At 43.6% G+C, this 23,013-nt stretch overlaps 1 protein-coding gene across 1 annotated transcript in view; it reads right to left on the reverse strand.

Annotated features, from left to right (window-relative positions):
- Window positions 1–14,040: 14,040 nt before the first annotated feature.
- LOC111980898 (remodeling and spacing factor 1) overlaps window positions 14,041–23,013 on the reverse strand; it is a 45,018-nt gene continuing 36,045 nt past the window's right edge. The window contains exons 13-16 of the mRNA XM_024011948.2: window positions 21,774–21,999; window positions 21,331–21,557; window positions 20,725–20,910; window positions 14,041–20,534 (exon numbers count right to left, since the gene is read on the reverse strand). Coding sequence (XP_023867716.1) covers window positions 20,020–20,534; window positions 20,725–20,910; window positions 21,331–21,557; window positions 21,774–21,999 — 1,154 coding nt within the window. The 3' untranslated portion in view covers window positions 14,041–20,019. The remainder of the gene's footprint in view (window positions 20,535–20,724; window positions 20,911–21,330; window positions 21,558–21,773; window positions 22,000–23,013) is intronic.

Below are 23,013 nucleotides of genomic sequence, written 5' to 3' on the forward strand. Positions count from 1 at the left end.
CCTGATGTCACACATTGGGCCCTTTATTTATAGAAAGACCCATGTAAGCCCTGATCGATTTGGATATCTCCGTGCACTTCCTTCAATATGCAATGTGACACAAGACAACATATTGTTTATCAGACTGTCCTAGTGGGTCTAAAAATGCCTCTGAGACTATTTGTAAACGTGCATTTACAATGCTCCATCTGGATCTGATAGTTGAAGTGAATTCATTTCTATTAACATTGGATGAAGGCTAGACATGCCGCCAGCATGATGAGGGAATCAATATGCCGCCAGAAACGAGTGATACTTAAGTGGCAAATGTCGACTGGGCAAGGAGATGAGAGCTATCCCCAGCAAATTGAAATACAACAGACAATGATGATCGGTCCGAGTATCCGGGGTCCACCCCTTGCATCGATTTGCGCAAATAATTCTACATTTACTGGCTCAGCAACAATGAATTCTAAAATAAGCCATCAAAATGAGCAACAATTCCCACACAGAAATGCGATGTGTCATGCTCAAAGGCTGAAATTAACAGGGGAATGACATTCCGCACCCTTGCTAATAGGAACAGAGGAAGAGACGTGATGCTAAGCTGATGGTGTAACATTATGACACTACCCTATAAATACCTGCTATGCTGATAAGGTATCATTATAACCACTACCATATAAATACCTGCTATGCTGATGAGTGAGATAGGAAGCGATGTGAATTATGAGTTTACTAGATGAATGAAAAGATCCATTCAGACCAGCCTTACTGATTGAACTTTCGTAACTAGATTACACTATAAGTGGGTCTAGTTTTAGCCCGCGGGTGATTTGATTTGGCCCCCCAAGTTTTCGCAGCAAAAAAACCCATGTTTTAATTAATTTTTATTTTTATTGTTGTAAATAAAAGCCTGTAAAAACACCAACAAATCAGCTCCAAGTGATTTTAATTTTGGAAATTTGTTCCAAAGTATTCCCATGCATATTAGAGAGATATACTGTACATACAGTGCCTTGCAAAAGTATTCATCCCCTTGGCGTTTTTCCTAATTTGTTGCATTACAGCCTGTAACATAAATGGATTTTTACTTGGATTTCATGTAACGGAAACACACAAAATAGTCCAAATTGGTGAAGTGAAATGAAAAACATAAATTAACTGAAAAGTGGTGCATGCATATGTATTCACCCCCTTTGCTATGAAGCCCCTAAATAAGATCTGGTGCAACCAATTACCTTCAGAAGTCACATAATTAGTTAAATAAAGTCCACCTGTGTGCAATCTAAGTGTCACATGATCTGAGTATATATACACACCTGTTCTGAAAGGCCCCAGAGTCTGCAACACCACTAAGCAAGGGGTACCACCAAGCAAGTGGCACCAGGAAGACCAAGGAGGTCTCCAAACAGGTCAGAGACAAAGTTGTGGAGAAGTACAGATCAGGGTTGGGTTAGAAAAAATATCAGAAACTTTGAACATCCCACGGAGCACCATTAAATCTTTTATTACAAAATTGAAAGAATATGGCACCACAATAAACCTGCCAAGAGATGGCCGCCCACCAAAACCTACGGACCAGGCAAGGAGGGCATTAATCAGAGAGTGTCACGTTCTGACCTTTATTTTCCTTTGTTTTTGTCTTTAGTTAGTATGGTCAGGGCGTGTGTTGGGGTGGGCAGTCTATGTTATGTGTTTCTATGTTGAGGTTTGTCAATTGGCCTGATATGGTTCTCAATCAGAGGCAGGTGTTTTGCATTGTCTCTGATTGGGAACCATATTAAGGTAGCCTGTTTTCACTGTTGGTTTGTGGGTGATTGTTCGTGTGTTCCTGGTTTTTCTGTGTTCACTAGTTCGGGACTGTAGCTTCGTTGGTTTTTCATCTGTTTATTGTTTTTGTTCATATTGAGAAGTATTCTAATAAATTATGGATACGCACCACGCTGCGCTTTGGTCCTCCTCTCCTTCTACCGACGAAAGCCATTACAGAATCACCCACCACAAAAGGACCAAGCAGCGTGGTAACAGGCAGCAGCAGCAAGAGCAGCGCAAGAAGGAGGAATGGACATGGGAAGACGTTTTGGAAGGCAAGGGCTGCTACACATGGGAGGAGATCCTGGCTGGAAGGGATCACCTCCCATGGGAACAGGTGGAGGCAGCTAGGAGAGAGGAGCCAGCGATATGAGGAGGCAGCACTGCAGCGCGACAGGTACGAGAGGCAGCCCCCAATTTTTTTTTGGGGGGGGGCACACGGGGAGTGTGGCTAAGCCAGGTAGCAGACCTGAGCTCACTCCTCGTGCTTATTATAAGCAGCGCGTTACTGGTCAGGCACCATGTTATGCGGTTAAGCGCACGGTGTCGCCAGTACATGCCCATAGCCCGGTGCGCTATAGGGCAGCCCCCGAAAGTGTCATGCGAGTGTGGGCATCCAGCCAGGGCGTATTCTGCCTGCTCAGCGTGTCTGGTCTCCGGTAAGCCGTTTCAGTCCAGGGTATCTTGGCGCGGCTCTGCGTGCTGTGTCTCCGGGGCGCTGGGAGGGTGCAGTGCCGTCCATGCCTGCGCTCCGCTCGACCGGGCAAATGTGGGAGTGGAGCCTAAGGGAGAGGTGCGTGTAGTAGCCACTAGATCTCCAGTGCTCACCCACAGCCCGGTTCAACCTGTGCCAGGGTCCGGGCTAGAGTAGTATTCCAGCCTGGGGAGTAGTGCCAAGGCTGCGCACCAGAGCACCAGTGCTCCCCCACAGCCCGGTCCTTCAGGTGCCTCCTCCTAACACCAAGCCTCCTGTAGGTCTCCCCAGCCTGGTTGGTCTGTGGCAGCCGACGCACCAGGCTGTCTCTCCGTCTCCTACCTACAGGTGTGCCCGTCTGCCCAGCGCCGCCTGCGCTGCCCGTCTGCCCAGCGCCGCCTGCGCTGCCCGTCTGTCCAGCGCTGCCCGTCTGCCCAGCGCCGTCTGAGCTGTCCGTCTGCCCAGCGCCGCCTGTGCTGCCCGTCTGTCCTGAGCCTCAGAGCCGCCCGTCTGTCCTGAGCCGTCAGAGCCGCCCGTCTGTCCTGAGCCGTCAGAGCCGCCAGTCTGTCCGGAGCCGTCAGAGCCGCCCATCTGTCCGGAGCCGTCAGAGCCGCCCGTCTGTCCGGAGCCGTCAGAGCCGCCCGTCTGTCCTGAGCCGCCAGAGCCGCCCGCCAGTCAGGAGCCGCCCGCCAGTCAGGAGCCGCCAGATCGCCCGCCAGTCAGGAGCCGCCAGAGCCGCCCGCCAGTCAGGAGCCGCCAAAGCCGCCGCCAGCAGAGCCGCAGAGCCGCCCGCCAGTCAGGACCGCCAGAGCCGCCCGCCAGTCAGGAGCCGCCAGAGCCGCCCGCCAGTCAGGAGCCGCCCCCCAGCCAGGGAGCCGCCAGAAGCCGGCCCGCCAGCCAGGCCTGGCAGAGCGCCCGCCAGCCAGGACCTGCCAGAGCCGCCAGCCAGCCAGGAGCTGCCAGAGCCGCCAAATTAGCAGTCGTTCACGTACAAAGTACTCATTTTTCATGAGCATAGCTTCCACATGTATGTACCAGCCCACTCTCTTTGTCTCTCCTGCTCTCTTTATCTTACCCCTCCCCTTCCATTGTGTAACAAGCCATCATATCGGGTTAGTCCACTAGGGACTTTTCATTGCATTATGTTAGTAATCAATTCAACGTATACCGTGTGTGTGTGTGTGTGTGTGTGTGTGTGTTTGTTTATGTATTTCTGTGTGTTTATTTAGTTAGTAAATAAATAAATAAGCCAATTTGTGTATCGCTGAATCATCATTTAGACTAGGGTTCATGCAGATATCCAAGAATTTTGTAACATTCAGAATGAGAATGATATAAGGTAATAATGATTAATGGATGACCAGTACGATAACAATATATTATGATATGTGACGACCCTCCTACTGTGTCTGCCGAATTCTCTCTCTTTGCTCTTGTTTTCCTTAATAGGATGTCGGTGAGCGGAGCCGGGAGGGTCGTCAGCAAAATGGGACACACCTGGATAAATGCACCTCTTCCACATTCATTGAGGAGACTCACTCCACTGATAGATTTTGGTTGTGGCATTTTTGTGGCTGTTTTTGTTTGTTTGCATTGGCACCTTTCAACACCCCTCATTATCACATTTATGCACGCAACCACTCACTTACACTAATGATTACTGACTACACACACCATTGTTAATTGTGTTTAGTTTACTTTAGTTAATAAATATATTTTGTTATTCCTTATCTCCATGTCGTCTCCCTTTTTGTTACGGGCTTCGAGCCGGTTCGTGACAGATATATTCCTGAGTAAATTCGGGAAATGGAAAATCATTAACTTTTCCGTGGTGCCCCAAGTTACTAATGAGTTAATTGTTACATGATTAATTGAATCACTTAATAATTAAACATAGTTAATTGATTTGATAAAATAGCCGTCATCACATTAATGACAGTCACGTCATGACACCGGGGAGGGGCCAGCTGAGTATAAGACTGTATCATCTGCATATAAATGGATGAGAGAGCTTCCTACTACATTAACTATGTTGTTGATGTAAATTGAGAAGAGCATGGGGCCTAGGATTGATCCTTGTGATACTCCCTTGGTGACAGGCAGTGGCTGAGAGCAGATGTTCTGACTTAATACAGTGCACTCTTTGAGAGAGGTAGTTAGCAAACCAGGCCAAAGACCCCTCCGAGAAACCAATACTCCTTAGCCGGCCCACAAGAATGGAATGGTCTACCGTATCAAAAGCTTTGGCCAAGTCCATAAAAATAGCAGAACAACATTGCTTAGAATCAAGGGCAATGGTGACATTGAGGACCTTTAAGGTTGCAGTGACACATCCATAACCTGAGCGTAAACCAGATTGCATACCAGAGAGACTACTATAGACTTAAAGAAACCCAGTCAGTTGATTATTGACAAGTTTTTTCAACACTTTTGATAAACAGGTCAAAATAGAAATAGGCCTATAGTTCAAAATGGCGCCGGAAGAAATGGCAGCAGTTTTACGGGCGCACAACCAATTGTGGTATTATGTGGTTTATTTCGCGTTATTTGTAACTTATTTTGTACATAATGTTTCTGCAACCATATCTTATGGCAAAAAAAGAGTTTCTGGTTATCAGGACAGCGATCAATCACCTCAGATTAGACAAAGATTTTTTCTTCAACAAACAAGACGCACAAGACATTCTCCAAACACCCGGCAGGGCTGACTTCCACGTTTTTTGCAAGAGGAAGTGACGCAGGTACAGAGGACAAAGAGCCGGATGCCTGGTCAGGACCCGAAAAAGGCGAGTGGGAAAGCTGCCGTTACCGTCAATACTAATCGCCAACGTGCAATCATTGGACAATAAACTAGACGAGGTACGATCACGAATATCCTACCAACGGGACATCAAAAACTGTAATATCCTATGTTCACGGAATCGTGGCTGAATGACTACATGGATATTCAGCTAGCGGGACACACGCTGCACCGGTAAGATAAAACAGCACACTCTGGTAAGACGAGGGGGGGCGGTCTGTGCATATTTGTAAACAACAGCTGGTGCACGAAATCTAAGGAAGTCTCTAGATTTTGCGCGCCTGAAGTAGAGTATATTGTGATAAATTGCAGGCCACTACTTGCCTAGAGAGTTTCAGCTATACATTTTGTGGCTGTTTATTTACCACCAAAGACAGATGCTGGCACTACGACCGCACTCAGTCAGCTGTATAAGGAAATAAGCAAACAGGAAACCACTCACCCAGAGGCGGCGCTCCTAGTGGCCAGAGACTTTAATGCAGGGAAACTTAAATCAGCTATACCAAATTTCCATCAACATGTTAAATGTGCAACCAGAGGGATTTTTTTTTTTTGATCACCTGTACTCCACACACAGAGACGCGTACAAAGCTCTCCCTCAATTTGGTCAATCCGACTCCGACTATCCTCCTGATTCCTGCTTACAAGCAAAAATTAAAGCAGGAAGCACCAGTGACTCGGTCTATAAAAAAGTGGTCAGATGAAGCAGATGCTAAACTACAGGACTGTTTTGCTATCACAGACTGGACCATGTTCCGGGATTCTTCCGATGGCATTGAGGAGTACACCACATCAGTCACTGGCTTTATCAATAAGTGCATCGAGGACGTCGTCCCCACAGTGACTGTACGTACATACCCCAACCAGAAGCCATGGATTACAGGCAACATTCGCACTGAGCTAAAGGGTAGAGCTGCCGCTTTCAAGGTGTGGGACTCTAACCCGGAAGCTTACAAGAAATCGTGCTATGCCCTGCGACGAACCATCAAACAGGCAAAGCGTCAATGCAGGGCTAAGATTGAATCATACTACAATGGCTCCAACGCTCGTCTTATGTGGCAGGGCTTGCAAACTATTACAGATTACAAAGGGAAACACAGCCGTGAGCTACCCAGTGACACGAGCCTACCAGACGAGCTAAATCACTTCTATGCTCGCTTCGAGGCAAGCAACACTGAGGCATGCATGAGAGCATCAGCTGTTCCAGGCGACTGTGTGATCACGCTCTCCGTAGCCGACGTGAGTAAGGCCAGACGGATTACCAGGACGTGTGCTCTGGGCATGTGCTGACTGGCAGGTGTCTTCACTGACATTTTCAACATGTCCCTGATTAAGTCTGTAATACCAACATGCTTCAAGCAGACCACCATAGTCCCTGTGCCCAAGAACACAAAGGCAACCTGCCTAAATGACTACAGACCCGTAGCACTCACGTCCGTAGCCATGAAGTGCTTTGAAAGGTTGGTAATGGCTCACATCAACACCATTATCCCAGAAACCCTAGACCCACTCCAATTTGAATACCGCCCAAACAGATCCACAGATGATGCAATCTCTATTGCACTCCACACTGCCCTTTCCCACCTGGACAAAAGGAACACTTACGTGAGAATGCTATTCATTGCCGACAGCTCAGGGTTCAACACCATAGTACCCTCAAAGCTCATCACTAAGCTAAGGATCCTGGGACTAAACACCTCCCTCTGCAACTGCCAGGACACCGGGGTTAACACCCCTACTATTACGATAAGTGCCATGGGATCTTTAATGACCTCAGAGAGTCAGGACACCCATTTTAACGTCCCATCCAAAAGACGGCACCCTACACAGGGCAGTGTCCCCAATCACTGCCCTAGGGAATTGGGATATTTTTTATACCAGAGGAAAGAGTGCCTCCTACTGGCCCTCCAACACCACTTCCAGCAGCATCTGGTCTCCCATCCAGGGACTGACCAGGACCAACCCTGCTTAGCTTCAGAAACAAGCCAGCAGTGGTATGCAGGGTGGTATGCTGATTTGCATTGAGTGCCCCCCCAACCCCTCTTTTTACGCTGCTGCTACTCTCTGTTTATCATATATGCATAGTCACTTTAACATGCATTCATGTACAGTGGGGAGAACAAGTATTTGATACAATGCCGATTTTGCAGGTTTTCCTACTTACAAAGCATGTAGAGGTCTGTAATTGTTATCATAGGTATACTTCAACTGTGAGAGACGGAATCTAAAACAAAAATCCAGAAAATCACATTGTATGATTTTTAAGTAATTCATTTGCATTTTATTGCATGACATAAGTATTTGATCACCTACCAACCAGTAAGAATTCCGGCTCTCACAGACCTGTTAGGTTTTCTTTAAGAAGCCCTCCTGTTCTCCACTCATTACCTGTATTAACTGCACCTGTTTGAACTCGTTACCTGTATAAAAGACACCGTCCCACACACTCAATCAAACAGACTCCAACCTCTCCACAAGGCCAAGACCAGAGAGCTGTTAAGGACAATCAGGGATAAAATTGTAGACCTCACAAGGCTGGGATGGCTACAGGACAATAGCAAGCAGCTTGGTGAGAAGGCAACAACTGTTGGCGCAATTATTAAAAAATGGAAGAAGTTCAAGATGATGGTCAATCACCCTCGGTCTGGGGCTCCATGCAAGATCTCACCTCGTGGGGCATCAATGATCATGAGAAAGGTGAGGGATCAGCCCAGAACTACACGGCAGGACCTGGTCAATTACCTGAAGAGAGCTGGGACCACAGTCTCAAAGAAAACCATTAGTAACACATTACGCCGTCATGGTATAAAATCCTGCAGCGCACGCAAGGTCCCTGCTCAAGCCAGCGCATTCCAGGCCCGTCTGAAGTTTGCCAATGACTCATGGATGATCCAGAAGCAAATGGGAGAAGTCATGTGGTCTGATGAGACAAAAATAGAGCTTTTTGGTCTAAACTCCACTCGCCGTTTGGGAGGAAGAAGAAGGATGAGTACAACCCAAGAACACCATCCCAACGTGAAGCATGGAGGTGGAAACATCATTCTTTGGGATGCTTTTCTGCAAAGGGACAGGACGACTGCACCGTATTGAGGGGAGGATGGATGGGCCATGTATCGCGAGATCTTGCCAACAACCTCCTCCCTCAGTAGAGCATTGAAGATGGGTCGTGGCTGGGTCTTCCAGCATGACAACGACCCGAAACACACAGCCAGGGCAACTAAGAGTGCTCCGTAAGAACGATGCATCTCAAGGTCCTGGAGTGGCCTAGCCAGTCTCCAGCCAACCCAATAGAAAATCTTTGAGGGAGCCTAAAGTCTGTGTGTGTGATATTCGGATCAAATTTGTACTTTCATCCCGATAACACAGCTCCAGAGGATCAGTGAACCAAGGCCTGCTGGTTTAACCACATTAGCTCACGAAACTAGCAAGAGAACTCTGGGGTGGATATTCTCTAACAATTGGTTTGATATGTGTTGGGAAATGAAAAATTCATAATCACTGTGTTGTGGGCAACTTCACCTGTATGAGTGTTTTGGTTCTGTGTGGATGTGTTTGATTCGATGTATGAGAGGTTGATCACCAGGACTCTGGAGAGGTCAAGACGCAACAGATGTGAGGTACGGACGCATTCGTGCGCGCCCCTGGATGACGAATACAGTCCTCCAGCCTAGGAGATGGCTCCGTGTTCTTTTAACTACGAGGAGCCAATGTTGGATGAACTATTTTTTTATGTTAGATTGTAATAAAAATCCTAACGAGGAAGCGCTACGATGGATATAGGCCTATAACCATCATTATGAATATCGAATGTCATACCATGTCTTGTGTTTGGATTATCCTTGTATTCAATTATGTATAGGGTGTATTATTAGTCATTAATAAGGGTGGATTGTGGAGAATTATATGTATGGCTGCAGCCCGACACCGGTACACCTATCGAACATCCAGCTCCAAGTGCAGGCGAAATTCAAAATCTATTTTTTTTTAATATTAACTTTCACACATTAACAAGTCCAATACAACATTTGAAAGATAACATTTTGAATCAAGCCAACAATGTCCGATTTTTTTAATTTTTACAGAGAAAACACCACAGTATATTATGTTAGCTCACCACCAAAAAAAAAGGGACAGACATTTTTCACAGCACAAGTAGGATGCAAGTAGCATGCAACAGCCAACCTAACTAACCTAGAACCACCTAAATAACCTAGAAAAAACTACCTCAGATACAGCCTATAACAGTTACACAATAAATCTATGTTTTGTCAAAAATGTGCATATTTTAGCTATAAAACAGTTTACAATTACTGCTACCATCATAGCTACATCAGAAATCGCACGGAGTAGCCAGAGAAAATACAGACACCAACGTAACTACTAATTACACATCATAAAACATTTCAGAAAAATATATGGTGATAGCTAATGAAAGACAAAATCTGTGAATAGAGCAATATTTCCGATTTTTGAAGTGTTTACAGCGAAAACACAATATATCGTATATTAAGCTTACTACAACTACTACACACAGCATTGATTCTAGTCAAACGGTAGCGATGCACAGTTCGACAGATATTATGAAAAAGCATCCAAATGGGTCTTATCTTTGTTGATCTTCCATCAGAATGTTCTCCAAGGGGTCCTTTGTTCAAACCTCTTTATTTGATCCAGAACGAACGATTTCCCTCTTGAATTAGCAAGCACACTGGGCCGTGCGGTGCTAACCTCTCCTTCTTGACAAAATTCTTGCGTCGCATCACGTCTAAAGTCCAGAATAAATTTCAATAAAAATTAAACTAATTGAAAAACATACTTTAGATGATATTGTGACATGTATCAAATAAAATCGAAGCCAGAGATCATATTCACCTTTAACGAGGGTTTTCCAGAGCCGAGTCCAGGTCCAACTTCGCGCCCAGGAAAAAAATTAAGTGCGCACATCTCACTCCAAGAGGTTGTGTTCAATCCCAGACGAGATAATCAAGTCATTTCTGCTCTCACTTCCGCATGACACCAGGGAAGGCGTATGACGTTTTCTACAGTCCTAAGTGACATCCCTTTATATACAAGCTCTTGAAAGAGACATCGATTTTGGAAATCTCACTTCCGGATAGGAAATGGGCTGTAAAAAGAGTTCTGTTCCACTTAGAGAAATAGAAACTAGAGACTTTTCTATCCAATAGTAATAATAATTGCAGTATTGTACGAGCAAGAATTGAGTAAGAGGCCGTTTGAAAATGGGCACCTTTTTCCAGTTTTTCAATACGCCCCCTGCAGCCATAACAAGTTAAATAAATGATTAGAATATTCCACCCCGAAACTATATAATTGTATGTAATTGATTAGAATCATCAGTGAAATACATTAGAATAGTCAAAGTATTATTAATGATGTGTGTAGTCTTAGTCAGTATTAGGGTAAAACAATATCTGTACAATATGTCTCTAAAGTATCTTAAACACAGACTGTCTGAGCAAGATTCGGTGCCGACCTTGGCTAGGTGCCACAGAGATTTGGGAAAGGACAGGGAGTGCTTCTCACGATCCCTAATCTTTGTCGGCTGGGTAGTGGGACAGTAGGATACCTAATGTTTGTGTGTAAAAGTATGTGCGTAAGAAGCCAGTATAAAATGAATGGTTTTGTACAACTAACTAGCTCGCTCTCGTGAATAAACCTTATTGACTATTTTAGCTGGGCCTCCGTCTGTTTCATTTTAATCAGTATCTTACAAATCCTGATTAGCAGACTGAGTAGTTTAATTTAATTGGTTTATGAACATCGAGAACATAAATTCTCATGACAGGTGACTGTAGTATCCTCGAARGGCAATGAGATGGGCACAGCGGTATGCATGTACAGTGCTTTTCAGTGTGGCGCAAATTAATTGAACAGGAGAAGAGGATGTGGTTGCTTATGGAGGGAGAGCAGTGTGGGTGGTGGGTAGAACAGCTACAGTGACATTGATTGGTTGCTCTGGCTCATCACTTCTTGACTAAAAGAAAGATAGATTTAGAAATGAGTTCGACCTTGCCATAGTTCAACAGCTGAAAAGCCTTCATTAACATAATCCCGGAGATAGCAAGACATTCCGTATTCATTGAATGAAGGAGCGTACCCATCCACATTTACAATTTCATTCATCAATTAGATAGATAATACTAGCACATTGTTATATTATTGTAGAATAGGCTACTCCTGTATGCACACTATATTAGGATACCGTTATGATTTCATTGCTCTTGTCAGGCATGATTTTAAGCTATTCGATCAAAGTTGTACGTCGTACCTCGTTCCCTTCTTCAGTGAAAAGTAGTTATGCATCCCCCATTCAATTCAGTTTGAATGTGAATGTGTAGGACTAGTGACAGTGGAAAAATAAACCCATAGCTCCAGCACACATGGGCATGTAGGGGTAGTCTATTACAATGTAAAATATCTATATTTCCTATAGCACCAAGTGTATATTATCATTTACAATATAATTCATCCATGAAATAAATACAAGCACATCAAATTACGTTATTGTACACTAGCCTACTCCCCTATCGACACAGTAAATAATATTGCCTACATGCTTTTCGAGTGTGCTCCCGAGTGGCGCAGCGATCTAAGGCACTACATTTCAGTGCTAGAGGCATCACTACAGACACCCTGGTTCGAATCCAGGCTGTATCACAACTGGCTGTGATTGGGAGTCCCATAGGGCAGCGCACAATTGGCCCAGTGTCATTTGGCTGGTGTAGAATTAAGTTAAGAATTTGTTCTTAACTGACTTGCCTAGTTAAATAAAGGTTAAATAAAAACGTTCAACAATACGTTACCAACAAAAACTAATTATTTTCAAATAAACCAAATTTGCCTTATCCACACAGTAGGCCTAAATACTTCCTAACGATATCACAACTTAAATATAGCCTGCTTACTCCTCAATCGGATCAAGGACATCTTGGTAATTATTTGCATAGTCTCTAAGGAAACTATCTGGGGCAGACACTCTCGAAAATCACGTCTGCCGCTTGTAAAAAACCAAACAAATAAATGTCTGTGTCGCCGCCAGGCTCTCAAATACCTTGCCCGTCTATCACTCTATCCTGATTCCTTGGGACGTCACTACCCCGAACCCTACACTATAACCCTTAACTAACAGTAAACTTAACCATTTTATATTTATACTTAATTGAGGTAGGGACATCAAGGATTCCGAATAGCACAGACCCTCTGGGAAAGCCTATGAACTCCTCCACCCGACTGAAAGCCATGGACACAACTCTTATTGGTTGTCTGATGTAGGCTACTGGGAACTGGAAACACAGTCTGTGATTGGCTAACAACATTTAGATCTGTATACAGCGAGATAAGATAACATACCATTCCATGAGGTGTTAAGGGAAAGACAGATGACCTATTTGCCTAGAAAAGATGTCCAGTCTATTAGCGATAACAGGAAATACACAAGCCGAAGGCTACACTATAGCTCAAGGTGGCTACTTCGGAATGTCGTCTTGCATGGGGAAAAACGGTACGTTTCTAACATTTATGCTTGAGATGTAATTAATATAAACTATAACTTTCATTAACACGCAAACGTTAGTAATGACATGTCAGTTACACGCAGACGTTAGTAAGGCATTGGTGTCATGTCAGTCAGGTGTTCAATGGTAGACGACAGCCACGCGGTGGTACGGTTGCCTAGGCTTAATTCTGGCACATATCACCCCCCATACACAGCCCTCCCGCCCTTCCCACCACTCACTCAGCAACAGCCTGCCTCACAGTCAGCAGCAGGTCACAGTGAAATAAATATTTAAGACAAATGCCATGGCTGCCGCGGTGTAACTTTCAAAGTAGCCTAATTTTCAGGAAAACAGCGAACATGGCAACACTGAGCACATTCACTAATTTGTTTGTAAACAATTAACAAGCTAGTTAACTACCACATGTTCTTGTCAAACTGTCAACAGAGTAGCTAGCAAGCAACGAGATATGCCAAATAACAGTCTAAAACTGGTGGCAAATGTATCATATTTGACCATACAGTCAAGTCACATGGCCAGGAATCAGATTTGTAGGTGGTTTGAAATGTGGCACGAAATATCAGATTCCATGCGCTTTTTGGCTGTTCAGACTGCAGGAAAAAGAACAGATTCAAATATGCAAATAAATAGGATTTGAGTTACTTCAAACTGCCAATGTGAACACGGCTTTAACACAGCCTTCTAGTCCTACGTCGCCTTACCTTCCAAACCAGTTTCTGCAGTTGACAGTGTAGCCTAATTGAGGTTACCTGGACGGGCATCCCATTTATCCTCTGAGCACTGCAATTGGTGGGTTATAAAGAAACTATACTGAACCTTTACAACCAGGGGTGCTCTTGAGCCAAAAAGGATCCCCTAAATAGACAAAAAGTATTTGACAGACATTTGATAGAAAGGGGCACACATCTCCACACCCATTAGCAAAAAAAGAAAAAAAGACTGAAATATGAGTTAAGATATCAATATATAATATGTAAATAAACCATACAGCCAACACAAGTCAACATTTCAGAAAAAAAAGAAAAAAAAACAGCAACTAAACTTCCATGAATGCATCTTTGAGGACATGCCTCCTCACCACTTTCTCCGGAGGTTTATGTGGATACGCCTGCATTAGTCATAAAGCCAATAATTTCACATTTATTTGACCAATATTTCACACCACAATGATGTCCTCTCCCTTTCTCCGACAGAAAACAAGTACGCCTACCATACCAGGTTATAAACCTTTTTATTATGACAAATGTACAAGATCTTATTCATGAAAGAAAATACAGGAAAGTTAACAAAAAGGTCTTGAAGAGGAACAGAAAACATAGGCAACCCCTCAAGGGGATTATATTCATACACCAGACCTGTAGTGGCATCCTCAGTCCTCCATATCTACCCGTAATAGACAATAATGAACAAACATTTGAATCATTGGCACCAACCCCCCCCGGCAGAGGACAGCCTGTAGTACCTGACTGACACTGCCCCTCCCAACTACTGTCTTTCTACCATTGATTTTAAAAATGCCCACTGACTATGTCAAACTCATGCATACAGCTAAGAAACTTCATATCTTGGGAACATCGTATCAGAAATCGTACATTTCTTCATCCCAAAACAATGGTAAACCAACCCTAGTCATTTTTGTCAAATTCCCACAATTGAACTGCCAGTAGAAGCTTAGGAGCAGTCAAACTAATCCTGTGGTAACTGTAGTCAATATTACCATGTTAGTTGAGTGCATTGCAGGCAGCACAGAAATAGCATTTTGCCTTGGAAATCATCCTTTACTTCAAACTGTATCAAACATTGTGATCAACCAAAAATAATAAGACTTTACCATCAGTGAAGAACACATGCCAAAACTATTTTACAAAATACAAATTTACAAAACAGGCCTAATTTCTTAATTGGAGCGCATTTATCTTGAACTGTTCCTGATTCTGACGAGGGTCTTGTTTATTGGGGCACAACGGAAAACAAAAACAAGCGTTTCTTATTGGACAAGTTCAGTTACTATCTCCCCAATTCACCACATTTTCTTCCATTTTGTGCCTACTGAACACAACCCAGCAGTCCTCCCAGGTATTGTCCATGCCTCCAGTGGTTGGTTTATGCTCTCCTGTCCAGTAGCAGGACTCAATGAACACTGCTGAGCAAAGGAATTTAGAGGTCTGTGGTTATTGAACCTCGCAAATCCGTAGGGCGGTCGGCGCATAGGTCTGCACATAAAGTGATGTCCAACAAAACATGCCAGGTCTCCGATTAATTCATTACAAAACAGTTGTGCCAATATCACAACTCCTCTACAAGGAAAACAATTATAAAGAGACACAATTATAAAAAATTGCCAAATAGTTTTTTCCATGATAAAAAAAAGCCTCTAAATATATAGGCCTATTACAGTAAAAACTACACACACACACACACGTCAATTTAGTTCCTACTGAGGTTTTGCTAGACCATTTTCCAAACAAAGATCAATCCAGCATGCCTTCAATTCATAATCCTCTTGATTCGAGGCTAGGGCCTGTATTCACAGAGACTACGAATAGTAGTGCTAATATATGATCAGTTTTACCTTGTAGATCATAATGAATAAGATTATATGGACAGCACTCCTACTGAGACACTTTCTGAATACAGGCCCAGAATGATGATTTAAACTGACCTCAAAATGTAACCTTAAAACCAAAATTAGCTCATATTTCAGAACAGACAAAAGGATAGGCTTTCTAAGATCAGAGAGAGGTTTATTTAGTTGATTCAGTAAGATGTAGAGGGGAGACTAGAGCAAGTGTAGTGTTCTCTACAATCAACACTGCACACTGGTGGTGGCAGAGGGTTACGAAAAGACCAGGGAAGAAAATGACAAAAATAATTACTTCAAAATAGTCTGATGAACAACGACAGGTAGTTATTTGTACTCAGTAAGTACATCTAGTTTCCAGGTTTTGAACCTACACACAGTATTGACTAGAAGGTACATAGGAAACATTATGCCACTTGATGGTTTGCTAGGGAGGAAAACAATACACGTGAAGGAGGGTTTGATATAGAAAGAAATACATTATAAAAATGCAACGTAAAATAATGGTTAAAATGCTGACATGGTTATACTAAAGTCTCACGATTTGATGGACAAAGATAATAGGCAGAGTTTTCTGTAAATACTCAGTGATTTCACACATAACAAATCCCTTTAAATATTAGCATATTAAAACATTTGTCTAAAACATGGGCATTTCATCCATATATAGTGTTGGCAGCACACACTTTAAAATAATATTTATATATGTATACAGTATACAAAAACTAAACTAGGGTTTTTAGAAACAGGTGCATGCGCACACATTAGATGTGAGAAGACCAGGATTGGTCTACTCTAGTTGGTCACATTATATACAATCAAACTTTTATTTAAAAGGAAAGTCTTGTAAATGTGGTGGTTAACAGATTTCAATGTTGACTAAATGACACCTGTAATTTGGCATGATGCACTGAGGAGCTGCCTTGATATTGTTTCGTATCAATAATGAATTAATTAAAAACAGTCAATACCACTTGATGAAAACATTTGATTAAAAAAAAGGATATACAGTTGAAGTCGGAAGTTACACCTTAGCCAAATACATTTAAACTCAGTTTTTCACAAATCCTGACATTTAATCAGAGTAAAAAAATCCCTGTCTTAGGTAGGTTAGGATCACCACTTTATTTTAAGAATGTGAAATGTCAGAATAATAGTAGTGAATGATTGATTTCAGCTTTTATTTCTTTCATCACATTCCCAGTGGGTCAGAAGTTTACATACACTCAATTTGTATTTGGTAGCATTGCCTTTAAATTGTTTAACTTGGGTCAACCACAAGCTTCCCACAACCAGTTAGGTGAATGTTGGCCCATTCCTCCTGACAGAGCTGGTGTAACTGAGTCAGGTTGGTAGGTCTCCTTGCTCACACACGCTTTTTCAGTTCTGCCCACACATTTTCTATAGGCTTGAGGTCAGGGCTTTGTGATGGCCACTCCAATACCTTGATATTGTTGTCCTTAAGCCATTTTGCCACAACTTTGGAAGTATGCTTGGGGTCATTGTCCATTTGGAAGACCCATTTGCAACCAAGCTTTAACTTTCTGACTGATGACTTGAGATGTTGCTTCAATATATCCACAAAATTTTCCTACCTCATGATGCCATCTATTTTGTGAAGTTCACAAGTCCCTCCTGCAGCAAAGAACACCCACAACATGATGCTGCCACCCCTGTGCTTCACGGTTGGGATGGTGTTCTTCGGCTTGCAAGCGTACCCCCTTTTCCTCCAAACATAATGATGGTCATTATGGCCAGTTCATTTTTGTTTCATCAGATAAGAGGACATTTCTTCAAAAAGTATGATCTTGTCCCCATGTGCAGTAGCAAACCGTAGTCTGTCTTTTTTTATGGTGGTTTTGGAGCAGTAGCTTCTACCTTGCTGAGCGGCCTTTCAGGTTATGTCAATATAGGACTCGTTTTACTGTGGATATTTTTGTACCTGTTTCCTCCAACATCTTCACAAGGTCCTTTGCTGTTGTTCTGGGATTAATTTGCACTTTTCTCACCAAAGTACGTTCATCTCTAGGAGACAGAACGCGTGTCGTTCCTGAGAGGTTTGACGGCTGCGTGGTCCCATGGTGTTCATACTTGCGTACTATTGTTTGTACAGATGAACGTGGTACCTTCAGGGTTTTGGACATTTCTCCCAAGGATAAACCAGACTAGTGAAGGTCTACAATATTTTTCTGAGGTCTTGGCTGATTTCTTTTGATTTTCCCATGATATCAAGCAAAGAGGCACTGAGTTTGAAGGTACACCTCCAATTGACTCAAATTATGTCAATTAGCCTATCAGAAGCGTCTAAAGCCATGACATCGTTTTCTGGAATTTTCCAAGCTGTTTAAAGGCAGTCAACTTAGTGTATGTAAACTTCTGACCCACTGGAATTGTGATACAGTGAATTATAAGTGAAATAATCTGTCTAAACAATTGTTGGAAAAATGACTTGTGTCAAGCACAAAGTAGATGTCCTAACCAACTTGCCAAAACTATAGTTTGTTAACAAGAAATTTGTGGAGTGGTTGAAAAATGAGTTTAACGACTCTAACCTAACACGGAACCCAAACCGGCTGCGTGCGTGCGCCATCGTGCGTAAATGTATTTTGTACCCCCACACCAAACGCGATCACGACACGCAGGTTAAAATATCAAAACAAACTCTGAACCAATTATATTAATTTGGAGACAGGTCGAAAAGTATTAAACATTTATGTCAATTTAGCTAGCTAGCTTGCACTTGCTAGCTAATTTGTCCGATTTAGCTAGCTTCCTGTTGCTAGCTAATTTGTCCTGGGATATAAACATAGAGTTATTTTACCTGAAATGCACATTGTCCTCTACTCCTCCAATTAATCCACACGTAAAACGGTCAACCGAATCATTTCTAGTCATCTCTCCTCCAGGCTTTTTATTCTCTTGACTTTATATTGCGATTGGCAACTTCCATAAAATCCGGTGCATTACCGCCACTGACCTTGTTTGTCTTTCAGTCACCTACGTGGGTATAACCAATTAGGAGATCCCACGTGGGTACCTGCTTATATAAACCAATGAGGAGATGGGAGAGGCAGGTCTTTCAGTGCGATCTGCGTCAGAAATAGAACTGACTTCTATTTTAGCCCTTGGCAACGCAGACGCTTGTTAGCGCGAGCAAGCAGTGTGGGTGCAATAATTGAATAACAGATTTCTAAATGTATTTTGCAGAGCACGCGACGCGAGCGGTGTAATCAGCCTGTTAGTGTATGTAAACTTCCTACTTCAACTGTACGTGACAGTAGAACATTACAATACTTTGGGTAAAAACAATTTAACAAATCTGTGACAAATACTCTTTTGGAGATTGTAATTACAAGTATGGGAACGGTTGTGGGTTCTGGTCACCCAATCTGTCTATTAAAAAAAAGCTGTTTCAAGCATGATGATGATGGTTCTGTGTCCGGTTTTCTCAAGGGAAACTGTGGCGCTCATGCTTTTCATCCAATGCTTGTTGTATATGGTCTTAATGTGGGTGGGAAACCTGCTTAAGGGTTTAGTCAAACAACTGACTAATAGAATTTAACACATCAAAACAAATAAATTGTTTGAGGATTAAAATGTGGAATTAAAATATCAAAAAAAGTGAAAGACATTAATATTAAATGTTTGGGGAAAAGAGTTGGGGATAAAAACAATGATTGGTTTCCAGCAGCTGATCCACAAAACTGTCACTTTAAGTTGTAAATGGAAGCAGTTTGACCCCTTACCTCTGCCATCTTCTATTCTCATATACAAATTTAGAAATCTTACAAGAGGTATACAGACTAAACAATACAAATCTACAAGAATGGCTTACCAATAAAAAAAAATGAATTCTTGGTCAGCCATTCTCGTGACTTTTGTCGTTGTTGAGCACCCCTCCATTCCTTTGTTTGCTGAAGCTCAGGCCCACCTGAGCTAAAACACATCTACTTCCTACAAACAATTAATTATATCCTACAATAAGACATCCTCTTTCCCAGGCAGGAACACTGAGGAGCTTCTCAGCAGAACAGGTTTTCATGGGTCGTGTTCATTAAGTCACACAACAGAAAACAAAAATGAGTGTTTATTGGACAAGTCTAGTTAGTCCCTCCCAGTTTCTGTCTGCATTCTTCCGTTTGGGGCCTGATGAGCAAAACCATGAAGTTGAGAGATGGATTCTTTGTATGGTGGGGTCATGTGGGGTAGTGGACATACCCCTGAGTAGGAAACCCTGGAAGTTGGCTGGAGAAACAGGTAGGTTTATTTGTCGTCAAGTATCTGACCCGCATGTCCATTGGTGACGAAGTATGGAGGATAAGACAAAGCTAATTCACGTGCCACAAAACAACCTTTAGAGTTAGTGCTCTCAATGACTGTACAATCCAACTGCGAGAGGTGCGAAGAGTGAAGAGAATTAACTTCTCCCCGTAAGGCATCCAGTTCATATGGATGGATGGGGCCACACTGAGGGGACGAGGATGAATTGGGGGGAAAAAACAAAAAAAACACAAGAGGACAGGAATAAACGGTGGACGACTTCAGTGGAGAAAAAAAACATAATATAAAAAAAATACAATACTACAGAAATGAACAAACGTACAACTTGGTTTTACAACACATCACTATTGCAGACAAAGTCCACTAGGTCTGTGACCCCCAGCAGGTCGTCCTCATCATCGTCCTGTGGCGCCAACTCCAGTCCGTTGGGCGCTATGGTGACGGCTGTGGCTCCAGGTTTTTGGGGCCCAATGTGAGCCAGGCCCTCCAGGGCCTTGATGGGACTCTGTCCGTTGGTAGGGGGGTGCAGCTCCACCAGGTTGTAGTCCAACGGACTGGCTCCCTTCCCCAGCACACCCCCTTCCTCCTCTTCCTTTGTTTCTTCCTTCTCCTCCTTCTCCTCCTCGTCAGAGTCGTCCGAGTCAATGCGGTTCACACGCTTGCGGACCGGACGCTCTCCCTCCGATGATTCGTCGGAATCATCATCATCATCCTCCTCGGAGGCTCGCCTCCGTTTCAGCGAGAGGCGTCTGCGGCGCTGCTGGGACTCTTCCTCAGACGAGTCAGCCCTCCTCTTCAACCTAGTCCTCTCCCTCTTGCCCACGTCCGAGCCTCTGGAGGAGCTTGCTGAAAGAGCAAGGCATAAAACGGTGGACGTTAGGTAAAACCATATTGTTAATATCAGTTAAAGTAATGGCCAGTGAGGACTCGCTTAAGAATCTAATTCATATGACTTAGACACACTACAGAAAAAATACGCTAATAGCAGTGGCAGTGAGGCAAAGAGTGCGTGTCTAGAAAAAAAAGTATGGCTGACCTTCGCTGTCGGAGCTGGCGAGGCGCCTCCGCGGTTTGACTTTGTCCCGGTTGGTGCCGGCCTTTGAGCCGTCGGAGTCGCCGGACGACTCGCAGTAGTTGACCTGCTTCTTTGTATGACTACGGCGGGATCGGCGTTTGCTACAGTCCAGGTCGCTGTCACTGAACTCGCTGGAGCCCTCTGACACTAGTTAAAAAGGTCAGCAAAGAGAGAGAAGCCAGTCAACACAGAGAGCCACGTCACAACACATACCTATTGGTCTTTAAAAGGACAATTACAAAATCAACACTTAATGTCATTATGTCAGATGTTTTCAGACCATAAGATTTTTATAATATCAAGATGGATCCATGTCCCACCCAATCGGCTGTCTAACCACTGTAACGAAGGCCTCAACCACAAATTAGTGGAAAACATAAGCGCCAAAAATCAGGACCTTTTCAAATTATTTTGGGTTGTGGCATAAAGCAGAATCCACAAAACAGATGGCCTGGAACTTGTCTCAGGAGAAGACCACTTTTGAGATCTGAAAACATCTAACAAAGTGTAATTCTGGAGAGTGATGTCCCTTCAAACAACAAAGAGGAATTGACGACACCAACGTACTCATTTCGTCCTCATCTTCATCACTCGTCTCCTCCTCTTCATCGTCTGAGTACCCTCTCGCTCTGCGGCGCCTTCGCGGCCGAGTGCTCCTTTGAGATTTGGCCGGCCTCCGTGTCCTGGCAGTTCTGCGTCGCGTGCTGCCGAAGTCACTGTCGTCGTTAGAGTCGACTGCCGCTTCGCTCTCTGCGTCGCTCTTGTCTGACGCCACAAACTCCTCTTCCTCCGTACTACGCATAAAAGTGTGCAGGGGGAGAGAAGAAAATGAGACAAATTAATTCAACACCCCTTTGTGTCACACCTTTCTGGCTGTAATAGCTGTCAATAAAGTGGTACCTTGGGTTGTGTTCATTATGGCACCCAACAGAAAACCTTATGAACACAACCCTGTCGTCCTTGTCCTGACTTATGCACCCCTACACCTCCCACCCACCAGATGACCCTACCTGTCACTGAGACGGAACTCGTCCTCGCTTTCCTCCTCCTCCACAGTGCTGTCGCTGTCCAGGTCGTTGAGACGCCGGCGCTTCTTCCTGCGCTGGCCGGCGTTTGGCCGTGGCGGGCGTCCATTCTCCTTGCCCTCACCAACCTCTCCTGCTGCCAGGATGGTGGACATGTCCTTCCCTCTGCTATGGCCTGTGATGTTGGCCATGTCCTTGCCCCGACCAGCTCCTGTAGAGGGCAGCATACGTCAACATTTAGACAATCCAACAGGCACACATTAACCCCCTAGAGTCAATTGACAAACCGGTGCATCAATCAAAGTTACATAACAAAAGAATTCCCATCAAAATCTGTCAGTTTAAGCTAGAGATAGTTTTTTAGCATTGGATGAGTCTCCATCTACTGCATCCGCCAGTGTCATACTTCTGCATCTGGGTGAAAGGTAGCAGAGCTAGAGCGGTGTTTGTCAGACTATGAGACATCCCAAAACTATTCTATAGAAAGGAGAGACTCTCACGAACCCGATGGTGTTCTTCGTTTTGCTCTACGACCCCCACACGTGTCACAGAACACATCAAAGAAACCGGTACCGGTTTTTAAAACATTATGGAAGTGTGAAGGTAGTTTTGTGCCTAACCCCCCATAAAGGGGTTAAATGTGTATTTTTATTTTTTTTAGCTATTCCATCCAGAGTGATGGTTGCTGATAATGGGCCTCTGTACGCCTATGTAGATATTCCATTACAAATCAGCCGTTTCCAGCTACAAGTTATTTACAACATTAACAATGTCTACACCGCATCTCAGATCAATTTTATGTTATTTTAAATTACAAAAAAATTGCTTTTTTCCCCAAAAACAAGGACATTTCTAAGTGACCCCACACTTTTGAACGGTAGTGTATTTTTCTATACCTAAAGGGGTCCTAAAATTCAAAATAGCTAAATTATCCATAGTATGACAATCTTAAAACAATTCCATGTCAACTTAGCACCCCCCCTCCCCCAATGTCTTAGACTAAAGAATGAAAGATTGTTTGCAGGCTACATGAGTTAAAAAGGCTCTCAGGCTGTGTTTCATTCAGGGTAGATGTTCCCTCCTTTGCCCTCGTTCACGCTCCTTGACAGATCTAAAATGAAACACAGCCTCAGACTTGACTCTTCATAACCCTTCTTAAAGCTTGAACAATGCACAATTACCAGGGGGCGCACAGGTGAAATACTGCAGCCAGAAGTAATTTCAG

Source organism: Salvelinus sp. IW2-2015, linkage group LG20, assembly GCF_002910315.2.
Source record: "Salvelinus sp. IW2-2015 linkage group LG20, ASM291031v2, whole genome shotgun sequence".
Classification (NCBI taxonomy): domain Eukaryota; kingdom Metazoa; phylum Chordata; class Actinopteri; order Salmoniformes; family Salmonidae; genus Salvelinus; species Salvelinus sp. IW2-2015.